The sequence below is a fragment of the Tinamus guttatus genome, unplaced genomic scaffold, assembly GCF_059628265.1.
Source record: "Tinamus guttatus ecotype Peru unplaced genomic scaffold, ASM5962826v1 Tinamus_guttatus_pri_ptg000249l, whole genome shotgun sequence".
Taxonomy (NCBI): Eukaryota; Metazoa; Chordata; class Aves; order Tinamiformes; family Tinamidae; genus Tinamus; species Tinamus guttatus.
In genome coordinates this window covers 2,225,343-2,250,054 of record NW_028288783.1, presented here as the reverse complement: position 1 = coordinate 2,250,054, position 24,712 = coordinate 2,225,343, and the positions used below count along the sequence as shown (strand labels likewise).

At 40.7% G+C, this 24,712-nt stretch overlaps 1 protein-coding gene across 1 annotated transcript in view; it reads right to left on the bottom strand.

Annotated features, from left to right (window-relative positions):
- Positions 1 to 24,505, bottom strand: part of OSBPL1A (oxysterol binding protein like 1A) — a 65,973-nt gene extending 41,468 nt beyond the window's left edge. Inside the window, exons 1-14 of the mRNA XM_010217780.2 lie at positions 24,363 to 24,505; positions 19,591 to 19,676; positions 17,580 to 17,654; positions 16,466 to 16,577; positions 15,290 to 15,375; positions 10,937 to 11,081; positions 10,131 to 10,198; positions 9,999 to 10,043; positions 8,941 to 9,014; positions 8,780 to 8,843; positions 7,657 to 7,758; positions 6,603 to 6,728; positions 5,006 to 5,087; positions 1,855 to 1,961 (exon numbers count right to left, since the gene is read on the bottom strand). Of these exons, the coding sequence (XP_010216082.1) occupies positions 1,855 to 1,961; positions 5,006 to 5,087; positions 6,603 to 6,728; positions 7,657 to 7,758; positions 8,780 to 8,843; positions 8,941 to 9,014; positions 9,999 to 10,043; positions 10,131 to 10,198; positions 10,937 to 11,081; positions 15,290 to 15,375; positions 16,466 to 16,577; positions 17,580 to 17,654; positions 19,591 to 19,676; positions 24,363 to 24,483 (1,293 nt within the window). The 5' untranslated portion in view covers positions 24,484 to 24,505. The remainder of the gene's footprint in view (positions 1 to 1,854; positions 1,962 to 5,005; positions 5,088 to 6,602; positions 6,729 to 7,656; positions 7,759 to 8,779; positions 8,844 to 8,940; positions 9,015 to 9,998; positions 10,044 to 10,130; positions 10,199 to 10,936; positions 11,082 to 15,289; positions 15,376 to 16,465; positions 16,578 to 17,579; positions 17,655 to 19,590; positions 19,677 to 24,362) is intronic.
- Between the last annotated feature and the right edge of the window lie 207 nt (positions 24,506 to 24,712).

The following is a 24,712-nucleotide window of genomic DNA, read 5'->3' as shown; positions in this document are numbered from 1 at the left end:
CGGCCGCCGCGGCACCCGCCTCCTGCCTCCCCGGCGGCGCTCGGGCTCCGCGCTCAGCCCAGCGCCAAGGCGAGGAGCTAAGGACTAAACTAAGGCGAAGCCGGAGCGCGCCCGCGCCGCGCTACGTACCGCGGAGCCGCTTCCCGGCGGGCGGCCCCGTTACCCGCCCCGCAGCCGCAGCAGGGCGGGGAACCCGCCCAAAAAGCGGCGCACGAGCCCGAACGGCGGCGGCCGCCTCCACGCGCGGCCCCGCCCCGCCCCGCCGCTGGGGGAGCTCGCGGGCCGCCCCCGGGACATGGTGCCCAGCGAGGCCGGGACCCCCCGGCCCGCAGCCCCTCTGCGCGCGGCGTCACAAGCGGCGGGCGCCGCGGCCGCAGTGCGGCGGGCGGGCGGGCCGAGCGCCGCCCCGCGCGCCCAACGGCCACCAACGGCCGCCCGGTTTGAAATCGGCAGTGCCCAAGGAACAAAGTATTCCTGCCGGGAAATAAAACTTTCTTTCCGAGAGACAAGTCCCAGGGAGACACCTCAGCTGCAGGTCCTTTCCCGTCTGCATTTGTGGCGTCTTTAAGAACCCCCATTATACTCTGAAATTGCAACACTTGGAAGTTGAAAAACAGCACAGCACAAAGCACTTCGATCACATCTTCCCTCTCGGTCATGAGGGAGCATTTTCACTAGCTATGGCAGAAACTCAAGTTTATACCTCAGCCTGTTTCTCGGTGGCCAAAACCATGTGCTTCCAGATGGAAAGGGCTCTAACACCTACTGATCCTGTCCAAGTTCAAGTAAGGTGGAATTACAATTTCACCATATGCTTTGCCACACTCCACTCTAGAGAGATATTTTAGTCCTGCTTGAAGCAAGATGTCAACACAATTAAGAAATACTAACTAGCACTACACCCACTATTGTAACGATTTCCCCCTCATCCACAAATGGAACTGGCAACCTTCATACTCAATTTTCTTACAGAAAAAAAAAAGTGCAAGGAAACCAATGCTTGATCCACTCTGCTGGAGCTTGACTCAAGTGAGTCTAGAAGACTTGTGACTAGAGAGAGAAAGCTTTGGAAGGGGATGAAAAAAAAAAGTAAAGCAAGTGCAGACAACAGGGCTCATTGTTCAATAACTGCAGGAGACCTTTCAGCACCAACACTACCTCATTTTGAAATACAGCTAGCTGATGGCAACAAGAGATAAACTGAGGAATTACTGTTATCGCTGTTCAGAGAGATGCATTTATCCCATGATACTAATGTAACTTTTAGAGAAAGAAGGAAAGAAAAAAATCTCCTAGGTCTAGGACTAATGAACCTACGATGAATTCCCAGACTGAAGCATGTGAACTATAGTTCACCATGTGAACTATATGTGAACTATATGTGAACTATAGAACACCATACTAGATATTTATCACCAGAAAAGACGGAAGTCCAACTGATACTGTGTTCATACACCCACTAACCACACGGTTCGAAAAACAAATTCAGAAGCAATACTGTTCAGCACAATAGATCCAAAAACGAGAAGCATTTTCCGCAATACAGTAATCTTCAAATTAGCAAAGCAACCATTTCGTTCAGTTCAATCATTCAGTTTAAACATGTAAAATGGTCATTTATGAGCAAGTTCCAGGCCTATTTTGAATGCTCTATACTAAGATAACCTTTTGTAAAGAACTTAGATACTCTCTCTTTAGATGCGTGAGTTTCCACTAGACACTGAGCATGTGAAAGACATGATCCGATAGTGCCTAGCTCTATAGGTGTATTTGTTTATAGCAGGTAAGCAGGGAGCTAGCAGAGTATCCTAAGCTATTCAGAGCCTTTAGAATCACACTCAACAAAATACATACCCCTTCCTGCTTCGTGAATAGGCTGAGGCAGTCAGCCAGTGCCTCACAAGTTTCCTGGGACACTTCAGAGACCACATCAACTTTCTGCAGAAGAGGAGAAGGTATTCCTGAAAGCATCAAGATATTAGTAGCTTTAGGAAGGCCATTGTAAACCACAGGATACTTTCCCTTATTTTCTCCTCTGAATAACAGAGACATAACATTGATATTCTGCATGAGAATATTCTACATATTCTGCATTCTAAAACTCTACATTCTGTGTGAGGACAAGCAAATGTAGCACTGAGGGAAGGGAAACTAAGTTTTCTCTTGCATCCTTTCCCAAGTATTGGTATAAAAGGCAGATGAATAGATCAAGTCTCTCTTTCAACAGGGCTTAGGAAGCAGAGGATGTAAGTCATGGCAGCAACACATTGAAAGGCAGTCTCTCCTTTTAACCTTCTTCTAGTTTTAAAAGCTTCAGGGTTGCCAGGAGCCAAAACCCAGATACAAGAATACTGCACTGGCTTAATATGAACTACTGTGAGAACTGCAGGGTTTTTTTTTTTTTTTTTTTTTTTTTTTTTTTTTTTTTGCTTTCTGCCATTGTATTAAACAGTAGAGAAAAGCTTACCACAGAGGAGCTGGTAAATGACCTTAGAAAAAAAATAGACTGGTAGTGGCAAGGGCACTGGTCAATAAAAGGGGAAGGAGGCCTGATTTTCATGGAGTCAGCTCCAGGATACACAGTAGCAAATTCCATGGCAATGGCACCTCCCATCCTGACCTGTCTGGCTGTTTGTGAAGGAGCTGTGCATCCAGAACAAGAAGCACACTGGCATAAATATTAAACAGCTACTAGCTGATTGGGCTCAGCTCATTTTGGAAGTGTCTGTGGTGTCCATCAATTCCCCAGAAGTTAGAACTGGCAATTCCAATAACTGTACTTATATTTGTACAAGTATGAAAGTGAGTTCAGATTGCTGCTTCACACATCCAGGCATAAAACAGGGATGAGCGTCCACATACTAAAGCTGTGGAAGAGACTCTGCCTGCGGCAAGCCTGTCACACAAGCCATTCCCAAGCAGCACACTAGCTGCAATAAAAATAGGCACCTAGAAGCCCCAATCTCCAGCTTGACATTATTTAGTAACATAGATAGAGTCTAGTGCTAAGGCCTTCAGGTTGATGTTGCAGCAATTGAGATTAAGAGCTCCAGCGATGATAGCTTTAAAAGAGCTGTGCATTTATTTTGCAATCACAGTGCTCACATAGTCCTCAAGATGCAGTATATATTTACATTCTACGGTTGCTTTTGGTATCGAAGCTCACTACTGACTGAAATTTGGAGTCCCTTTTGACAGCAGCTAGCAAAAATAACTAGCACCTCTAGAAAAAGGGCAGCACAATGAATGCTGGAGCCATTTTTATTTGCAACATATACCATGCTTAAACCTCAAAGATTCTTGGATTTTGAGTAGCCTACTGGAAAACAGGGAGAGAATTCTAAATACCTTCTAGCCCCAAGATAGTCATTCTGAATAATCTAAAGCTTTCAGAAACTCCACTTTGGGAGATGTTTTAGCTCAGAAACTAGCATTCATCTAGAGAAAACTAGAGGACTCGAATACTTCAGCGAGTAGTACTGATTAGAGGACTGGGGGAACTATAGCAAAGTTTTCTGTTGAGACCTACAGCACTAAACATAAAGCTGGTAACAGCTCATTGACACATAAACCTTCACTAGAATGAAGATGGGAACTTTCTACTGCTATTTGCTGAGACTAGCAGTTTCTTGGCAAAAGACCATATCTGGCTTTACTTTGTTATGGATTTCAGTTATTCAGGTTCCATATTTTTAGAAAGGCCAAAGAGTACAGGTTTCCTCACTAGGTCTTTAGATCAACACTCCAGAGTCAGAGAAATTGCCCTCGTATTTATCAAAGGGGATTTATCCACCCCAATAGTAGGCTTGAACTCTTATTTGTCAAGAATTCATCTTTATGGAATCACAGAATGGTTAAAGTTGGAAGGGACCTCTAGAGATCATCTAGTCCAACCCTCCTGCTGCAGCAGGGACACCTAGAGCACGTGGCATAGGGTGGTAAATTAACAAATACTTTCCAATACAAAATTCCTGTGTGTTAGTAAGTCTTCTCTTCATGAAGTCAAAATATGCTTCATGTCCAATTGGTACAAGTTAGGTTAGCACCACACAGTAGGCTACTAGCATATGGAGAAAATCTGTATTTTAGATTCCATTTGGGAGGGTACTGGAGTGGGAGGGTGGGACCAGTGGGTGCCAAACCTTCTTCCTACCAAACCCTCTGTTCTAAGCTACAGATTTTTATAGATAAACAACTTGTACTTCAGTTTAAGCTTCATAAAGTTTAGCCAAAATAAGTAGCTAAAACTGAGGTAATGAAAGAGCAACAGTTAAACACGTATGTGGAGCTGCCTTATTCTCCTTTGAGCATTTAACACATGGGCAGGTTTAGGGCATTAAGTGAAGCAAGACTTCTGATCTCCAGTATTTTGATGTTTATGTTATTTTTAGGCTTATACTGCAAAAATCCCTGACATTTCAATTTAAGAGTTATCATTTAAAACAGAGCCTGAGAAGTTCAAATTTGGCATAAAACTCATGGCAGGTAACTGCGGAATATATCCCATTGCATCTTATATCCACAATTATAGTTTTATGATTTCATGTCACACTCTGTTTATCATGTGTCAGCTTTCATTGTGTTTCTACTCACTATAACGGAAATTATGATTTGAGTTTGACGCTACTGTAAGGCAGACAGCTCTCTGTATTGTGCATAGCACATTTATGCTCTGCAAAAAAACAAACCAATTACAGATTTTCAAAAGCCTTGATAAAAGTCCTAAGCCTCGATAAAAGGCTAAGATCTTGTAAAGCTATATTTAAGAGAGAGTTCACCCTATTTACAGCTCCATTTTTTTTTTGAAGTAATCCCTAGTTGTTTCTTGACTCTGAAATCTTAGTTCTTATAATCATTTAATTTGAAACTGCTTCAATAAGGAAAGCAGACCCCTGTGTGCAACCTCTTAATCTAAATTCAGAAAAGTTAAGGTACATGCTCCTTAAAAAGGAAAATGAGTTGCTTGGTAACCGATGGCAGTTTTTATAAAACTAAGCGGTTTTACCTTTTGTAGCATCCAAAGATTTAACCATTGTAAGGAAGTCTGAAATCTCTTTGTTGAGTCTTTGTTGGCATGCTTGTGCTTTCTGGAAGAGTGTGAGTAGAGAAAAAGGCACTTCTGAAATAATTAAGTATATAAATAATCTCATTATATATTTATAAAACACACACTACATTTATAACAATTCAATTTGCCTTCCAACATCCTGAAGTTACATAACTTTAAGGCATCAAAGATAGGCGAGTTACCCTTATCAGAACTCTCGTAAGATTGCTAAAATATAACATACAAAAATCACACACACTACAGGAGCATCTCATCCAAAAAAATGAGGTTGTTTTGACAGTTAACTCAACTACAGTACTGAAGTACGCACTAGTATTTTAGTACTTTATTACAGTTTTCCCACACAGCAGCGGACTGTCCAAACTCTCCTGTTTCTTTAAAGTTTCAGTTTAGGTTACTGACACTTCCATCCCTTTTACTCCCCTTCAGTCCTGGGCGAATTGGGGACTGAGAAAACTGAAGAAAGAAGCTGGCATCTGAACTATGCACCTGTTCTACTTCATGACGCATCAAAATGTGTTTTTTTTTTCCCCCCTAAAGAAAACAATTTTATTTCAAAAACAGTCCTTAAATATTACTTCCAAACTTTATTATGACAGATTGTGCAATTCAGTTTTATAACTCAAGTTTTTCTTGAAAACAAGACTATGGAGCCCCATGCTGATTTGGGGGTCAAGCTCTGGCTTCTGAGGGGCAGTACCCACACACCCCAGTACGCTGAAGACAAATCCCACAACAAACAGCAGGACTGCTCTGATACAACCTGCTGAATGATCCAGAACCCAGCTGCAGAAGATGCCTGGTAGGAACTGCTGAAGCAAATAATTGCTGAGTTTTCCTAAGGCCCACACTTCTTGGCAGCTCCTTCTTCAGTGGGCTGGCTCAGAACTGAATTGCCAGCACTGGGTATCCTCCCATATCCCTTCTGCTGTGAACTATTTTGAGTTCTTCCTTTTATACCACAAGGAATGGCACAAGTGACTTGGTGATTTGCGTGTTGCAGTGTCAGAAATTCTGCTTATGTACACACTTCTAAAACCTTTCTCTTCAAGGTGAAGTATCGCAAAAGGCAAGAACCACAAGGTGGATACTAAAGTAATCCCCCACTGCAAGTCTGGAGAATCACTGTACAGAGGACCTGATGTGACTTGGGGGAAACAGCTGAAGCTGCTTTATTGTCTGTTTTACTGAAGTACATATAGCTGAAGGTTACATTTGGTCACACCAAGGCTAGAGAATAAAAAATTAAGTACTGGTGGCTCCCTCTCGTGGCCAAGAGTCTCAAACGGTTTTCTAACTCGCAGAAGCGCTGAAAGTGGAAAAAAAAAAATCAACTCCTGGTAAACATGCCATTTTATATCTACAATCCAAATAGGAATATATGACAGGAAGCACTGCAAATACAAACAGCATTTATCTGCCTGTGGAAAGAAATAATCATTACTTTGGTCCAATAGTATTCTGAACTATTCCAACACAAACCAGGACTAATCTGCAACTGCCTAGATGCAAGAGCCAAGTACTCAGTACATACTTTCAGAGTTTCTTGAAGGTCTGTAACAGATACTGTATCATCTTCCTCATCGTCACTACTGAGCTGCTCCTGTGTGCAGTAATGGGTGCTATAAGCAGAGTGGTCTTCTATTGCATCCAGCCAACCCTGAACAGAAGAGGCAGACTTAAAATATATTTCCATAGTCCCACCAAATAGATATGAAAGAAAATGAATTAAAGTGTTCTACTGACATGAATAAGATACTCAGTAGTTACATGAGACACCTTAAAGCTAGGAGAAAGTGGAGTGCTAAAAGTTGCAACGTATGATATTCAAGATGAGATGGACCATGATCAGAGTGCTAACTAGGACTTGCTTGATTAGACTTTAAGCACAAATACCACACACTTCTTTAAGCCTATCCCAAGGTATGTAGTTAATGTCACTCAAAGAAACACTGTAGGGATTTTATGTTGCATTTTTTGCTTTCTGGTTCAGACAGCAAGGTTTCTGTGGCAAAGTCTGCCTTCTTATGCATGATGTGCTGTGCACAAAACCTAAAGTGAGGAGGTGGATTCTTAGCTTCCTGCTGCCTCTACCTGTACATCATCTCTAGTTTCTGTACCAACAGAAGTACACAGTAATAACTGCACCACAAAAAAAAAGTCCTTTAGAAAAAGTCATTCTCTTGTTTCAGATCCACATTTTTTTTGAATAGCATGTATTAACTCATTTTAGAGCTTGGTAGAACATATCATTAAGACCTTTTTTATGTTTGGGATAACAAATTACAAAAGAAAATACAACAGAGGAAAGTTGCAATCAAAAAAAATAGAAAACAGAAAGGAAGTTAGACTAGGGAGCATAATACAGGAACAGAGGTGGAATACAAGGCACAAAATTTGAAGAGAATGACAGGCTATGTAGTCTATAGCCACGTTAGAATATTCAATACATGCAGCTATGTCACCCGGTCCTGATGTTCAAGATACTGAACACACATACTTAATTAAAAAAAATCTAAAGATAACATAACAATTATTATTAATAAAAGTTATTACATCTTACAGCCTTTAAAGAAAGTCATTATTACCTCTCTAGTTTGAGGAGGGGTGTTATTTTTCGGGATCTTGAATCGATGAACAGTGTCATCAAAACATCTGACAGAAAAGAAGCAACTGTCCGTAGATTTTACCTAGAGTAATGGTGACAAATGATAAAAATGAGTTTAGTGAATCTGGAAAAAAAAAGAAAAAAGACAAAACTGTTGTTAAGTAAAGCAGAGAATTATTGTTAATTCTGAAGTTTTTGCTTCACTTTTGATACAAAGCAAATACAGTTTACAAATAAGGGAGCTTTATTAGAACAGCTTTGCAAAGTGTGTTGCCTTGCACTTTTCTACTTCATGAATGAAAATACTGAGGTTCTTTAGATCAGGAAATATTTGCACAGCAACACTGTATTCAAAGTTTCAACTACAGTGCAAGACAACCTAGATAAGGAATTGTAGGCATTGGAAGATAAGAATCACTTTTTATATAGCAACAGGATATATAACTGCAACTTAAGAGAGAACTTGTGGTGCCAATACACACTATGTGTGTTCTAGCTAAACAGGAAAGTACAGAAATGTTCTTATGTACAGAAATTCATTTTCCTTGAACACTTCTATCTCTCTCTGCTTTACACTCCTCTCCACTTCCTATACACTTATGTGATGGGAAGGCCTAATTCTTCTTTTGCCTGGAGTGGATTGTCACAGCTGGCTTGTTTTAACTTCCATCCATCCCTTCTGAAAGGGAATCCACAAACATGACTCAATTTCATTGCAAGAAGGTTTTTCAGAAGTCACTTTCAAAATTTCAGTTCTCTAACTGAGATAAACTTAAGTTAAAACTTGGCTGACAAGTAGCCAGTGAAAGTTACAGGAGGAAGCGGAGCTTTGTCACTCTGCATTTCACAGTTCACACACCTATTCCACACAGCTGAAGTGGCTGTATGAAGATGTGTGGAAGCCTTATCCTCAAGAATTTGAGGAGAGATGAAAGAGCTAAACAGTCACTAAGGATATTGAATTACTTTCCTTTATAAGGATGACAAAGCGTTTCTCATCACAGCAAAAGCACTTTTTAATAAAGGCATGCTTACCAGCCTAGTCATTGTCTATGTACAGAACATCATCACATGCAAAACCAGCAATTCATCTCGCTTCCTACCGTGCAGATCGCTTGTGTTAGATGCTTGCATCCCTGACGATGATCATTATTTACTGCGTCAGCTCTTAAAAAAAAAAAAAAAAAAAAAAAAAAGAAAATGAATAATATGGTTGAAACTAATTACTTAACTCATTTACCAGAAATTTAAACAGAGAACTTACTGCCTCCGATACCAGGAAAGGACTCCATGTTCTAGTACTACCCAGTACAGTTTCCAACCAAAGAACCGTGAACTCTAAAAGGGAGAAGGTTAACAGCTGAAAAGTTGCTATTTGCAGCAAGAGTGATAGCTTGAAGACTCTTACATTAAAATGGCTGTCCTTACAACATTTTAGGTGTTGCATATTATCTTGGTGATCACAACAACCTGCAAATACTAAAGTACTTAAAGACATGCTTTTGTGGATCTTGCTATTCAGTAGGAAATGAGATATTAAAATACTGCATTTTTGAATATTAAATTGTTGATCATAGCACAATTCCACTTTATAAAACAAAATGAGAAACAACAAAGTTAAGAATGCTAACTGCAACACTTTATCTTTCACAAGCATTAATACCTAGGTCTCATTTAGAAAATGGTTCCTTATTTTACAACTGTGTGTGTATACGCAGGCAAATTTACACTGAAGAAAATCCATTCAATCTTCAAAGGTTCTATAGAGGAACACCAAAATTAGATGTTCATGTATAATAAGGAGAAAATTTCCTCCTTATTACAAGGAAAAAAAAACTGCTTCAAGATCAGAGAAAAATAAACACTTAACTTGCATCTTACCTGTAAGTTTTTAAAAATCTGACAGAAGGTTAACTTTTAGCAAAAAAAGTTATTCGGGTTAGTCATATAAGTTATTAAAAATTCAGAACATCTATGCAGGAGAGGAAAGAACATTCTGCCTATTATACAGATAAGGTGAAAAACTTTACCACAGTGAAAATACACCACAAAAATTACCTTCGTCCCACCCCCAGGTCTTTTAGGGACTGAGGCTTTTAAGATGAGAGTGGCCTGAATCTAGCTACTGCTTCACATTGGCCAGCCAATCTATAACTTATCCTGTATTTCAGAGTAAAAGCCACCTATCAAATATGTTACTGAAAAGCTCCATCATCTATCAACTGTAACTTAAGTACATAAAATAACTTACTAGGAGATACTGTAAGCTTTTTTTTTTTTTTTTTTTTTTTTTTTTTAAGTAGAAAATGAAGCAAAACGTACCTTCCACAGGAGACCTTCATATCTCCTCAGGGGTTTGTTGATAACCTGCACAGAAATTAAAGCTTTTATAGGAATAGCTCCAACTAGTCAGTCTTGGAAAACAGTGTTTTAAATGGGTAGAGGAGTGCCTACCTTTCCAGTTTTACCTCCCAGTAATTGTTTCATTTCTGCACCTTGGGCTAGATCAAGTGCTGTTTGATCTGTTTAGTAACCAAGACAAGGCATGAGAATTTGATGCAAATAAAACCTAGAGGCACTTAACTTTTAAAATAATCCCTCTGACACTGCACATACCCACTAAAGCTTGGTCCTACAAGCAGCTGAACTTATTGGGGATGAGAAACAAACTCAGGTGGAATATGAAAAAAGGATCTTCAGTGCACTGAACTGCCTTTCAGTTCTACCAGACACGTGAGGAGCTTTCGTTCTTAAGAATTTTTAGTACTTCAGCTATGTAAAAAAATTGAGAACATTCACAAGGTATCAAGACAGATGCCTTAATAATAAGTACACAGCCTGCATAACATTTGTGTAAAGTTCACCTGGATTTGCTTGCATTCTAATCCTTCTTCTACAGAGTAACTTGTCTGTGCCAGGCCTTCAGTCTTACTACTTTTTGTGTTTGTTTGTTTTCCCTGCCAATATACAATGTTTATTATCAATAAAACAAAAATCAAGTAGCTCCTGTGGTTAAGGGAAAGGGCAGGTGAATTTTCCAGGAATGCCAAGTTAGGAGTTGCAGCAAAATACTTATCACACAAGCTTTTAGTTTTCTCAATTATCTTGCAATTTAGGCATTGCTTCCTTTAAAAGCAATACAGGATTTGTAAAGCACCACAAGATTTTCCCTAAATATTAAGTGGCAAGTAGCATAGCTTACATAGGCTTTAAATTTCTGCCTTTTCTTAGTACTTTGTGGACTTTCATTTGATACTCACCATTTTTGTTTCTTATTTTGGGATCTGCTCCATTTTTCAGGAGCTTTAAGGCACACTGCTTATGGGCACGGTATGCAGCACAATGTAATGGTGTATTTCCCATCTGATCTGTACAGTTGATATCAGGAGGTTTGGGCTTGTTTAACTGAAAAACAAAAAACAAACAAAATGCTTTTGTTTCCCCCCTAGATGCCACGTTCCTTCTTTTGGCTGTTAACTGCTCCTAAACCCAAAGAGCACTTCAGTGTAGACCTGACAATGAAGAGGGCAGGTAGCGAGTGTTATGTTAAGAACAAGAATCACAACAATCAAGTTCAGCTACAGGAGAGAACTTCCTATATCCTTCCCATCTCTACTGCACATAGAATCATAGAATGCTTAAGGTTGGAAGGGACCTCTAGAGGTCATCTAGTCCAACCGCCCTGCACACGCAGGGTCTCCTCTAAGAAATATTTATATTGTTAAGTCACTCAGTGTCAGAGAACATACCCCAGTTCAGTCATCTATATTGTTAGATGTCTATTATGGAAACTTTCAACATTGCAGCAGCTATGAAGCCGAGAGGAAAAATTTTAATCTTCCGCATGAGCTATATGCTATACTAGAGGAATTACTGAAAATAACAGGACTCCCAGGGCAGCAATTTGAGTCAGCATCAACACTAACCACCCTAAATGTGCTTCAAAACAGTTCACCCTAAAGAATAAGCTGCTACAGCTGTTGTTTACAGTTCAGCTGGGAAGAGAATAAAAGTCACAGAGACAGTTTGTAGAAGCATCATTTCATTAACGTTAGGATCTTAAATACTTTATTCTCTGAGTGTTCTCAGTTCTTTCAGACTAGCTGTTCTACAATCTTCTTATCTCTGCTTTTCCCAAATCCCTTCCCTCAGCACATTTTAAGCCACCTCCTTGTCCGTTTAGCAGTTTACACCTTGCATAGAGAATTTCACTGAGCTGGAAAGCTCTCCAGCAGTTTCAGTAGGTGTTACAGAAAGCTTTCCAAGCCTCAGAAGAAGAGCCCAGTTGACAGCTTTTTCTACAGAATAAAGAATCCATGTTAAGATTCAGCTACCAATTGTCTAGTTTTTGGTAGCTAAATGTATTAAGAATCAGTAAAGATAAGAATCCTGACAAGAGGGAAGAACCACCGGTATTTACTTTAAGAAAACACATCAGAGCAGCAGCTTGAAGGTGGAAGCGTATGCAGAGAAGTGGGAAGTGGGAAGCTTGAAGTTCAGTGAGAAGGTTTAGAGAAACTACCCCATTAAGTCTTCTCTTCCTCAAAATTGTGTTAAAAACAATTATTGGGAAATTGTCTTATTGGGGAAAAATATCAAAATAAAGGAGAGGTATCTCAAGTAAGTGAAACTCTGCTCCAAAAGCAAGGCAGTAGAGAACAAATTCTGGTGTATTAGGTCTCACGATAAAGTAGAATGAAGTAACTACAGATGTTTCATGGGCATAGTAGCTTCAAATTAAAAATATTACACCAGGAGCAAAAAATCTTTAACATTTTTTAGGCAGGCAAGTGTAAAAAACTCTCAAGATAGAGGGCTGTTCACAAGAAGCACCAGGTCAAATGTGGGAAGGTCAGAGAGGTCTATACCATCGAACTATTCTAAAGTGGAAAAAGTTCTTCTGACTTGCTCAAGAGTCAGCGGGAGCTTTAAAATTTTAAATGGTCAGAGGTCTAAATCATCATGTAAAGATTCCCAAGAAAAACATGTATAAATTTAGTGAACTATTAACTGGCTTAAATCCAGCCTCTAGGTCACCAGAAAGTATAAGCACTTTACAGTTTTAGAGGTCAGCAGAGAGCTGTGCTGACATGTACACAGCTCAATGATACTAACATAAAAAAATCAGTTACAGATGAAAACAGCTTACAGGAAGATACACACGTGTATACATGGTTACATGTCACATGACAGAAAACACTAAGTTCTTTAATGACAAATTTGTAAGTCTTGGGCTTAGTCAGCAGTGGGTAAGAATTACCGGATTCGGCAGGAGACCACTTCTGAAACAGTGATACTAGTGTATTAGCTACAATTAGAACATGCATTAACACACGGTTCTTCCACATTTTAGCTACAATGTGCAGTACTGGTTCTCGCTCAAAGTAAAGATAAGAATAACAACGATGAGTAAAGATTTAAGAACCATTTCCATGCAAGAAATTCACTAGACGAGTGCTCTTCAGCCTAAAAGATGCAAACCTCATGGAAGAGCAGGAACACTGGTTCAAAGCAAAGTGGGGAAAGCCAAAATTAGAAACATACAAGTCTCACACTTGAGAATTTTCCATTTGAAACAAATAAAAGACTTCAGACTATTTTGGTGTCTTAAAAGGTAATATTCAAGCTATTAACCTTGGGGGCGAGAAGGGGGCGGGAAATCCTACACTGTCCTCTTGCTTCCAAAGAAACTAAGGGTTCTCAAAATCTTCAGTTATAGCATTCAGACCCTGCTTCTCCTATAGCTTTACTGTACCATGATATCATTTAGTTTGAATTAATATGAGAGACTGTAAACCTTGTTCAGTATGGAATTAGGCTGTAAAAATGACTGCTGCACAGCTGCAATAGATACTAGCAACAAAATAGTCCATTCTGTGATGAAAGCTTAAACACTTAACGATATTTAATGCCTCTACGAAAACACTTCTTTCTGCATCTTACCAATAGAAGAGTAGTTACCCACAAATCCCATGGGCCCTGATGGGATGCACCCCAGAGTGCTGCGGGAGCTGGCAGATGCCATAGCTAAGCCGCTCTCCATCATCTTTGAAAGATCCTGGAGAACGGGGGAGGTGCCGGAGGACTGGAAGAAGGCCAATGTCACGCCAGTCTTCAAAAAAGGCAAGAAGGAGGACCCAGGTGACTACAGGTCAGTGAGCCTCACCTCCGTCACCGGAAAAGTGATGGAACGGCTCATACTGGCCATTGTCTCCAGGCACATGGAGGACAAGAAGGTGCTCAGGAGTAGTCAGCATGGATTCACCAAGGGGAAATCTTGCTGGACTAATCTGACAGCCTTCTATGATGGAATGACCAGCTGGATAGATGAGGGGAGAGCGGTGGATGTTGTCTATCTCGACTTCACCAAGGCTTTTGGCACCGTCCCTCACAACACCCTCCTGGGCAAGCTCTGCAAGTGTGGGATAGATGAGTGCACAGTGAGGTGGATTAGGAACTGGCTGGACGGCAGAGCTCAGAGGGTGGTGATCAGTGGTGCCGAGTGTAGTTGGAGGCCTGTAGCTAGCGGTGTCCCCCAGGGATCAGTCCTTGGTCCAGTCCTGTTCAATTTATTCATCAATGGCCTGGATGAAGGCACAGAGTGCTCCCTCAGTAAGTTTGCTGATGATACCAAACTGGGAGGAGTAGCTGATACCCCAGAGGGCTGCGCTGCCATCCAGAGGGACCTGGACAGACTGGACAACTGGAAAGTGAAAAACCTCATGAAAGTCAACAAGCCAAGTGCAAGGTTCTGCACCTGGGGAGGAATAACCCCAGACACCAGTACAGGCTGGGGACTGACCTTCTGGAGAGCAGCTCTGCAGAGAGGGACCTGGGCGTCATGGTGGACGACAAGTTGACCATGAGGCAGCAGTGTGCCCTCGTGGCCAAGAAGGCCAAGGGGATCCTGGGGTGCATTAAGAAGAGCATCTCCAGCAGGTCGAGGGAGGTGATCCTGCCCCTCTACTCAGCCCTGGTGAGGCCACATCTGGAGCATTGTGTCCAGTTCTGGGCTCCACAGTATAAGAGGGATGTGGAGCTGCTGGAGAGAGTCCAGCGCAGGGCCACAAGGATGATCAGGGGCCTGGAACATCTGCCCTATGAGGAGAGGCTGAGGGAGCTGGGCCAGTTCACCCTGGAGAAGAGAAGGCTGAGAGGGGATCTAATCAGTGTCTATAAGTACCTCAAGGGAGGGAGTGAAGAGGATGGTGCTGGTCTATTTTCAGTGGTGGCAACCGACAGAACTAGAGGTAATGGCCACAAACTGAAGCACCAAAAGTTCCACAGGAACTTAAGGAAAAATTTTTTAACAGTGAGGGTGACAGAACGCTGGAACAGGCTGCCCAGAGAGGTTGTGGAGTCTCCTTCTCTGGAGATCTTCAAAACCCGCTTGGATGCAGTCCTGTGCCACGTGCTCTGGGTGACCCTGCGTGTGCAGGGGCATTGGACTAGATGACCTCTGGAGGTCCCTTCCAACCTTAAGCATTCTAGCATTCTAGTTTGATGTTGAATTTACAGCACACTGAAATGCAAGCTCTAAGAGCATGCTGTGATATTAGTTCTCTGGCTTTAAGTGTTGCACATAAAGGTAGCACAAGTACTTGAATTCTCACCAAGGCAGTCAGTTTCCAAGTTTCTCCCTCTCTTGCTGCTCCCAAGAGCTCTTCCTCCAGTTTTCTTTCTTGTGTCCTTTCCACTGCTTTTGAAGAAAGATTTTAACAATAAAGTTGCATTTATATCTGATGTATGGCACTTAAGAAAATGTACCAAAATAAACCTAGAGAAATAAAGGCTTCCAGCATCATTTCTCTGCATCGTGTACTGATCTAAGCATCTAAGCACAGTGTTTTTTCCCCAGAAAAGTGTTAGGGACAAAATTTGATGTTCTAAACAAGTAATATCCAAAAATTATTGAGTATGTATTTTAAGCCACCACCCCCAACTCTACCCTCTAAGAAAAAGGGAAACCAGGTAAAATACAGGCTTTCCTTCCCACCCCATCACATCTTCCTTGCACTCTTCTCAGCTTTTCTCTTCTATATTTTTTTTTACAGAAATTCTGTTTTTCCTCTAACTTTTCAGCAGATCAGTGTCTAGAAAAGGCAGATCTGTGCATTTGTAGGGAGAACTGGAAGATAGATAAAATTTTGCATATAGTTTCTGTATTGGACATGACACTTCCACAGTATTTAGGGGCAGTGAATTATTAGAAATACCAGGAAGCAACAGAACTCTTGAACTCTCTGACCTTAAAACCAGCCAGTCCTATTTTAATAGTTAGGGTATCATCTCCCTCACTTTTACCATCTGCAATATGACACAGGAGGTAAGGTGAGAGATACACATATGTATATATACACATATATATTTTAAACAATCTCTAGGACTGCAACAGCAAGTTCTAAATTTGATCCAGCATTGGGTCACCTTTATAGAATATTCAGGATTATGCTCTTTAACGGTCTTGTTGACATAAAACCACTTATTCTTCACTAGTTTTTCCTCTTTTGGCTTCGACAGCCATTTACCGCAGTACTGTAGCATGTGACACCCCAGTAAGATTTAAATATTTATTTGAATAACGCTGTAGTTATTTATAATATTTATTTCTCCAAGAAAACTGTAGATATATGGTGGAAAAAACTACCAATATTGCAGGAAAAAATGGCCCTTTTTTATAATGACCAAATTCAATGAGAAAATTGAAATGAGTTTCAGTAACTTGCAAGGAAAGAATAGCTTCAGAAAGCACAAATGTTCCGCAACAGTCTATGACCTATGAAAGTTACCTTCCAACATGTTCCTTATCTCTTTATCGTGAGTAACTTCTTTCGCGGTCTGTCCGCTCCCGTTAACAATGGAAGTATCAGCATTACGTTGCAAGAGTAACATCACCACCTCCTGGAAAACAAGCCAAGAAGCTGACAAGTTTAAATCTATTTCAGCTATGGCAAAGCCATACTTGGGCTTTCCAGCTCTTGACAGCCTATAGCACTAGCTGGAGAGCAGCTTCTCACCACAGCTGAGTTATGAGAGCAGGAAGGGATGTTTTGGAGAGACTGAGGGACTCAGCTGAGCCTCTGGCTTGGCCTTCTCTTTCATGTTAGTTAGGCTGCAGGAACCAACAGGAAACGAGTTATAGCTGGAGCAACCCAGGCTGTGCTAAAAGCCTATCTCTGTCTGATCTGAATGCTGAATTTGACAGATTTCCTTTTTTTGATAAGGGTAATCTTGTGATAAAAGCAGTCACCGTTTCAGAAAGGCCAAGTGCACACACAGCACTAAATAGGCTGGTGTGGCCTATTTTTCCCACCTCACTTCCCCTCCGGAAGCCACTAAAACTCTACGGCTGTTCTCTAAGGGGATATACACTTAATAAGGAGGAAAGATTTCATCTCTTTGTACTGTGTCAAACAGATACAAGCACAAGTGCAGATTTAATGCACTGTACTTTAGCAGTAGATCTTTACACTGGTTTCCACACAGTAATGAGCACCTGCCATGCTTAAGCATTTTATCTTTGGCAAAGAGCGGATCTTCTGCCAGAACAGAAGCAGGATCAGTCAGTGCACAGGTAGCACATGGGACTTCCGTTGAAGACAACAACTATGATTTCCTTCTCCCACTGTTAGCAACATTCTCACCAATAAAAAGTTTAAAAAGATATGACAAAGTATAGCAAGAAAGAGAATGGACCAGTCTTCTGTCCTCAAAAAGAAGATATCTGTACCAGTTGTACCAAAAGGTTCAATGCACCTCATTCTTTTGAATGCACTGTATGAAAACAGATAGTAAGTCATCTTCTGGAAGACACTGTAAGAGCAACTTTTTGTAAAGATTTTATGCTAGTTTCCTTAATAAACCTATGAGAGAGGCTTAAAAAATAAAACCAACATACATTACCTTCCGCCCCGTGAAAGCTGCACGATGGAGCGGAGTATCCCCCATGTCGTTCAGTACGTTCACATCTGCACCAGCCTAAAGAGCAAAGGACACGTGAACGTCCCTCCGAGCACATCTGCACAAGCTACTCCCTCTGAAGAGGAGCACAGACTGTGGTGAGGAACCTCACAGCACATCAGGCTAGAGCTGTAACACCAGCGCATCCCTGTGTTACACTCCTAGTCTGATATGCTATAACACCAGACTAGAACTGATAAGGAATCCATAGATAAGGGATATAAGCATCCTTTATTTTTTCCAGGAGCATCTTTCATTTCTGAAAAGTTATACCGAACACAAGTTTAACATTAAAAAAAAAAAAAAATTATTCTGTTACTTCTAGCATCTTTGTCAACTCTTTCATCCTCCTGTTTCATGCTTTCCCCATGCTATTCCCTTTCCCCGTAAGGAAGAATGTGTGGCACACTGTTTAGGCACTGTTTCAGCAGAACAAGAAAATTTACCTTTCTGCAAGTGTTTCTACCACATTGCTTTACCAAACCTCTCAAAATGTCAAAATGGGGTCAGGACATATTTATCACATATGTGCTTTGATCACGTAGCTTAATGAGACCACTGCTGTTGCTAACTGACAGGCTCCAACTCTGGTTCTTATAATTTGAGAATTCTATTTCTGGTCATACCTTACTTGCTCTTTGAGCACAAGACCTAGGCTGAAGTCACATATACTTTTACATGCCTAACTCCCAGAGGCGCATGGGGCCTCCTTTATCATTAGCCTTTATTCTTTAACTGCCCTACAAGACTGCCCAACTGCCTTCATAGACCTACAAGAAATGAAGAAAGAGTGTTTAAACTGTATATTCTTTTTCAACCCTAGATGGGCTGATAAATGCAATAGGTGACAAAGTTTTACCTTTTGGGCTAAGCAGCCCTCTTGAATTGCAAACAGCATCATCTACTGAACAGGTGTGTAGGCTAGAGAAGAATTTTCCCCCAAAATCTCAGCTTTGTTTCCTGCTTTAGAGTCACAATTATATCTGGTAGCCTTTATTTCAAATGGATTTCAGGTTTAGATTAGCTACTCTTGCATGTGAGCTATTTAAAGTGTTCCTGCTATCTAGAATAAAAACTTTAAGACCAGAATATAGTGCCCAAATGACACAGTTAAGGCTGGAAGAGGTTACCCTGAGGACTAGGGGTAAAAAAACATCTCAGCCAGAAATAACTAAAAATGTACTGCAGAGGTTTCCAAAGACACAAACAGGTCAGCTTTGACCACAGAGGTTAAGAGTTCAACATTTCTAAGTCATAAAGAAACAATGAGTCAAACTTTAAGTTTGTGGCTGAGAAGGAAAAAAAAAAAAAAAAAAAGTAAACAAGTTACTTTGCCCAGAAATCTTGTTTCTACAACTGTACCATACCATTAACCAGGATTTTAGGGTTTTTTTTCTCCATCAGAAACACTTTAGCCTTTTCTATAACACAAGCAGTGAAACTGTTTGTAACATTTTGTCAGCACTGCGGTAAACTAGATGAGAGCCTTGAAGTGTTCACATTACCACTACCTGTTGCTGGCTGATTTTGTGCAGATATCCAGCGTCCATGAAACAGACCAAAGCTTTCACAAACGCACAGCCACATAATGTGCAATGGTTTTCACTGGGACAGCCTCATGGTTACAAACACACACAGGCTTCAGGAGAAAGTCGGCTCACCCCTGGTAGGCATGCAGTGCTCAAAGCAACAGCAGCGTACTGCTGCAACACCTCAGCATCTTCCAGTGTTGCTGTCTTTAGTCCTTGCACCTGGGAATGACCTTCTCAACACTGCCGCTATTCCACTCCCTAGTTTTAACAGCCAGCCTACTTATCAGTGTGTAACACAGATAAACTGCAAGAGTTTCTCTCTCCAAACAAGCCTTTCTTCCATCATACAAAAACCTGAGTAAATACTAAGTACTTTTAGAGTAAGAATCTTCTACCTTACAGAAAGGCAAGTAGAGAGATACCTTCAGTAAATCTTCTACCACAACAGCATGTCCAAAGTAGCATGCAAGGTGAAGAGGTGTCCAGCCCAAATTAGATTTACTTCTGCCTGGAAGATATAAAACAGAATCAGGTAAATTAAATCTTGGTAACACAATACAACAAGAGTGGTGCTTGAAGGGCAGGATGCATGATCATTCCACAGTAACACAGAGAGGATTTGGTGTATTTTGGGCCAGAAAGCATTATTACAATTCATTATTACAATTCATTTAATCAGAATCACTAGATCAAGCCATGGTCTGAGCACATCACACACTCAAGTCTACAAAATCTTTCTGAAAGCAGAAAGCCATACTGTTTGACAGCAACTAAAACTTGTCTTCATGTAATATCTTCTGATTTGACACTAGCAACCAGCTTTAGTTACTTTCACTCACTGTGTGCAAAGTACACACAGAATGCACAGTACACACAGAGTGCACATATATGCTTTTCTCTTAAGTGAAAAGCCAGGCTTACCTGGTTTTATTTCTTGCACATGAAGAAGAGCTATGATAAAGCATCATCTTATTCCAAATTGGAGATTTGGAATAAAACAGTTGGCATGCTCGGGGAGAGAGGCCTTCTGCTTGGGATCATTTTTTAGATACAGAAAGCTTACTAAGAAAGTTAAAGCTTTAAAAACTTTGTGACAAAGACAAATGTAGGCAGAAGGCAGGCACAGAAGTGGCAATCTGAAGGGTAATACCCATTATACTATAACAACTGCGAAAGCGTTCCCTGGAGGGGTGGCTGTATTACTGAAATTCAAGAATTGTCCTACAATCATTTATTTTAAAAGCAGGATTTGAAAGCACTGGACATCACAACTACGGGGCAGTTAACATGGGCTTCCACTTGTTGCAACACTCCACTGCATCAAGGGAAGCCAATTCCAGCTCTGTGCTTATTATGCCACAAGCCTGCAGCATTCTGCATGCTACCTGAATGCTATGGACACGAAGCCGACACGAGGCATTAAACTATATGAGGTTACAGTCACATGGAGTTTTCTCTCAAGCACTGAATCTGAGAACATGCATGTCATAAGAGTTTGGCCTGAGGAGACAAGTCACTAGTACAAGCATAAAAGAGAACTACTGGTCTTACAAGTTCATCATTCTCTTTCTACTTTCATTTTAAAAATTAACATAAGAATAGGGTTCACAGCTGAAATACTTCCCCATTCCTTGCAATTGTTTCCACCTAACACTTCTGCCTACTACTGCCTATCTACTTTGCTATTTGGTTCTCTTTCTTCAGTTCCTTCTCCCGTTCCAACCCCACGTTTGATACCTTCCTCTCGGCCCGGTCTGGCCCACACAGTTCCTGCCCTACGCAACTGATGTTCCCCCAAGCCCCACAGAAGACACGTGGCACATGGGCCACATGCAGCCATGCTGAATAGCATTCCAACGGAGATCATCCACATGAGTCTGGCAAAGCTGAAATCCTTGCACTTTGACCAGCAAGTAACACTAAGACCTGAACAATGCAAGTTTCCATTGAGCATCACATCGCTCGACACCAAAATATGTATCAGAAATATCACTTTTCCTTTTACTTGCTGATTATGATACACATTTTCTAAGCAGCTTGGGCTGATTGAAACCACTCCTCTAGTTCACTAGCATCAGAATGATATATGAAAGATTCTTCCAAAAAATGCAAAAGGGGCCAGCGTTGCACAGAACTCACACAGTCAGCCCAAGACAGGCATTAGTTACTGAGATGACCAGATAGTGCTGCTGCCAAGAAATTCAGTTATGAAAAAAAGTGCCAAGATCAGAAGTTTTTATGCAATAAAGTGCCAGAGGTTTTTGCTCTGTACCTACTCTAAATGTTTATGTCTCTGCTATCAGCTGAGCAGTTACTTCAAACTCTCGAGGTGTATGTTACTTCTCCTCAAGTGCCTGCACTTTACCACAGCCTGTATTTTCTACCAGGATATTAGCGCATTGAGGAGAATGACAAGATAGACAAGAAGACAAGAAAATAGACTAAAACAATAAGAAAAAACAACAATCCACCTTCATCCCCAAATTCTTTGCTTTGATGCCACTTGACTATAAATCTCAAATCATTCAATTAAGAGAATGAACAAGAACTAGAGCATCATTTCTTGGGTTGTGGTCTGTCAGACTGCTGTGCAGTCATTCAATTATATATTTTTGCATTGTACACTTGCTATTGATCACTCATGCTAGTTTTCTCACTTAGGCCTAGATATTCAAAGTTATTGTATTTAAGTAGAATGAGACAATGAAGACAGAGCCTTTGATAACATGACTGTTTTGGATGAAACCCAGGTCTTGTTTCAATGCAGATTCCTCTTCTGTGATCAGTCATCTGAGGAAACTGGAAATGGAAGTTTATTCCATTTGGCTTGATTTTCATCAACTACATCTTGCTTATCTGCAAATGTTGATTAACTTAGAAGTCAGCCACAACAGAACAAGTATGACAAGCCTGGATTTGTTTCCTCTTTCTGAAATTCATATTGGGAACAGTTGGAGTCACTGTTCATGGCTGTGAATCTAATGTGCAGTTCACCCTTTCAAAAAGGAGGCACACTTTACAAGATGTTTGGACACTCAGGCAAAACAATCTTTTAGACTCAAGCCCCCCATGGTGCTTTTAGTGGGAAGTTCACACTACCTCCAATACCATCTTCCACCTGCTCCAAAAGTACTTTATTCCAATACTGCCAGTTCAGATGCAAGTTCTGAAGGAGCAGCTGCTATCTAAGGATCTCGTCTTTCTGGGGACATCTATCATTATCTACAAGATAACCATAGAAAGACAAGAGGCTAAAGGAAAGGGAATAAAGATTGAAGGTTCCAAAATGTTACAGTCTACAACTTTCATTGTAGTGAATTATCATGTGGCTATGTGATTACTATCCAGTATTATCTAACCGATCAGGATTTCCAGCAAAGCAATGTCCATAGTAAGGGGGCTTAATGGCAGAGTTAGTTATACTGCAGATGCTGGCTGGCAATGGTCAAAATGGTCAGGTGTCTCTGAAGAGCATGTGTATAAGAGTAAAGATTTAACCGGGAAGTTTCATACTACCCAGAACAGTTCCTCCAGAGGACATTCCAGTCACTTCTTTGCCTGCTAACAGACTAACCCATTTAGAAGAACCAGAGTTAAAGAACAGAAATTTTATCCAGTAGCGATTTCCTATTCAAGACTACTTTGTTTCATCCAAACTACCACGGACACAGTCCCTCTAGCTTCGTGGACCTTCTGTTAGCATGCACGTCTTAGCTGCCTGGCAGCCATGCACTGCTAAACTGGAAGAGTAGCAGCTAAGCCCTGCCTATCTTTTCCTTCATTAGATGAGTCTTTTCTGCCCGACTGCTGACTTTCACAATCCCAGCACTTGACTTTGATTGGGAATGCTAACCTCAGACCAATTTGCTTGATTTGCTAGACCTCAGATTATGCCATTTCACTAGGCTTTCTTGCCTTTAGATTATTCTAAGAACAAAACTGAGAAGCTCTGAAAACCCTTAAGCACTCCAGTGATCTACTTATGTGCACTGTATTATAAATCTTAGGATTTTTCTTCCAACATGCACTAGAGATGATGCCGTGGATGTCTGCAAAAAGCTTGTGAAGGTGGAATATTCTAGCTCTATCTGGTTCATTTTTAAATTATGAAATAGCTTCCTGAAGATGAAGCATCAAGAGTTTGGTTTTACACACAGCTTATTTTATGAGGTGAACACTTTAACCATTGTGAAAACACAGACAAGGATGAGTCATGGAACAAAAGCCTGAGTAAACTGATGATTAAGAACTGAAATTGGGAAAGGGATAGAACTTCTTTGGATAACAGCCTTCCCTGCCCTATTGGGCAAGGTGTTCCCTTTGTCATGCCTAAGAGAGGAAGGACATCCCACATATGCACTTTGTAGGACTGTCTCCTCAGTGCTAATTAACAGCTGAACGTTGAATAAAAAGAAAACACCAGCCTGTAGAAAAAGCAGGATATACATCTAGTTTCTTGAAGCAAACGGAAACACTTGTGCAAATAAAGCGAAATATAGAGCCATTCAATGAGTAAAAAATAGGACAGTCTGCTTCTGCTAACAAGCTCGCTAATCCAACTCCAGTTTGAAGTTTTAATGCTTCTTAACTATGCTAGATATGCACATGCAAAAGTTTGAAATTAGCCAAAGACCTAGACCAGCAATTTCTACTTTCTCTTCCCAAGTGAAAGTTTCTTGTATATATTAAAAAATAAACAAAGAATCATACATTTGTCTCTATCCTCCTTGTAAGCAGTTGATAATGAATTGATAACAAACCATGACTTGAAAAATCATATCTAGCAGAGCATACAAAAGGTATCTGATCTCCTCTGCAGCCTTGACTGGGGCTCTTTACATCCCTCAGGCATCCACTTGTGCTTTGGTCTGTTTTGTTTAATATTATAACCCCCAGAATGTTGGCATCAGCCTAGCTGTTGGCTGAAAGAGATACTGCTTCTTCACCTTGCTGACATTTCTAGCTTCAGTGAACTCCTCTGAATTCTGTACATTACATTTACCTACACATATGTTTTTATGATCTCTTCCCCACATAGTGGGGCCTTAAAAGTCACACGATAAAAGCAGTTGCATAAGTGGTTTCTGCAAGCCTATAAAGCACTTCAAAGAAAGCAAGGTTGTCCTATCAGTTACCGTTTCACTAACTGTGGCTTCGACACTGAGGTTACAGACATGTGAGGAGGGCTACTAACCTTTACAGTTGATGTTAAAGATTATTTCTCCTTTGTCCATGGTATGCAAAAGCTGTTTAACTTCTTCAGAGTTTCCATTTCTAGCATCATGGAGAAGCCGCTGTTCTGCTTCTGTACTCATCTCTAATAAAGATACAAGAAAACTATTTTTGCAAGTGTCTTATGCTACTATAAATTATTACATAATATTATGCCACTTTTCACCTTTATTTACTCTGAATCCCAGCACAAAAGAGGTGATTATTTCTTTTGTACAAAACCTTTAATATTCAAGCTGTTCTTCTCCGTCCAGCACCCAGTAACACCACTGTGAGGAACATTAAAATTTCTCCTCCAAACATAGAAGCTAA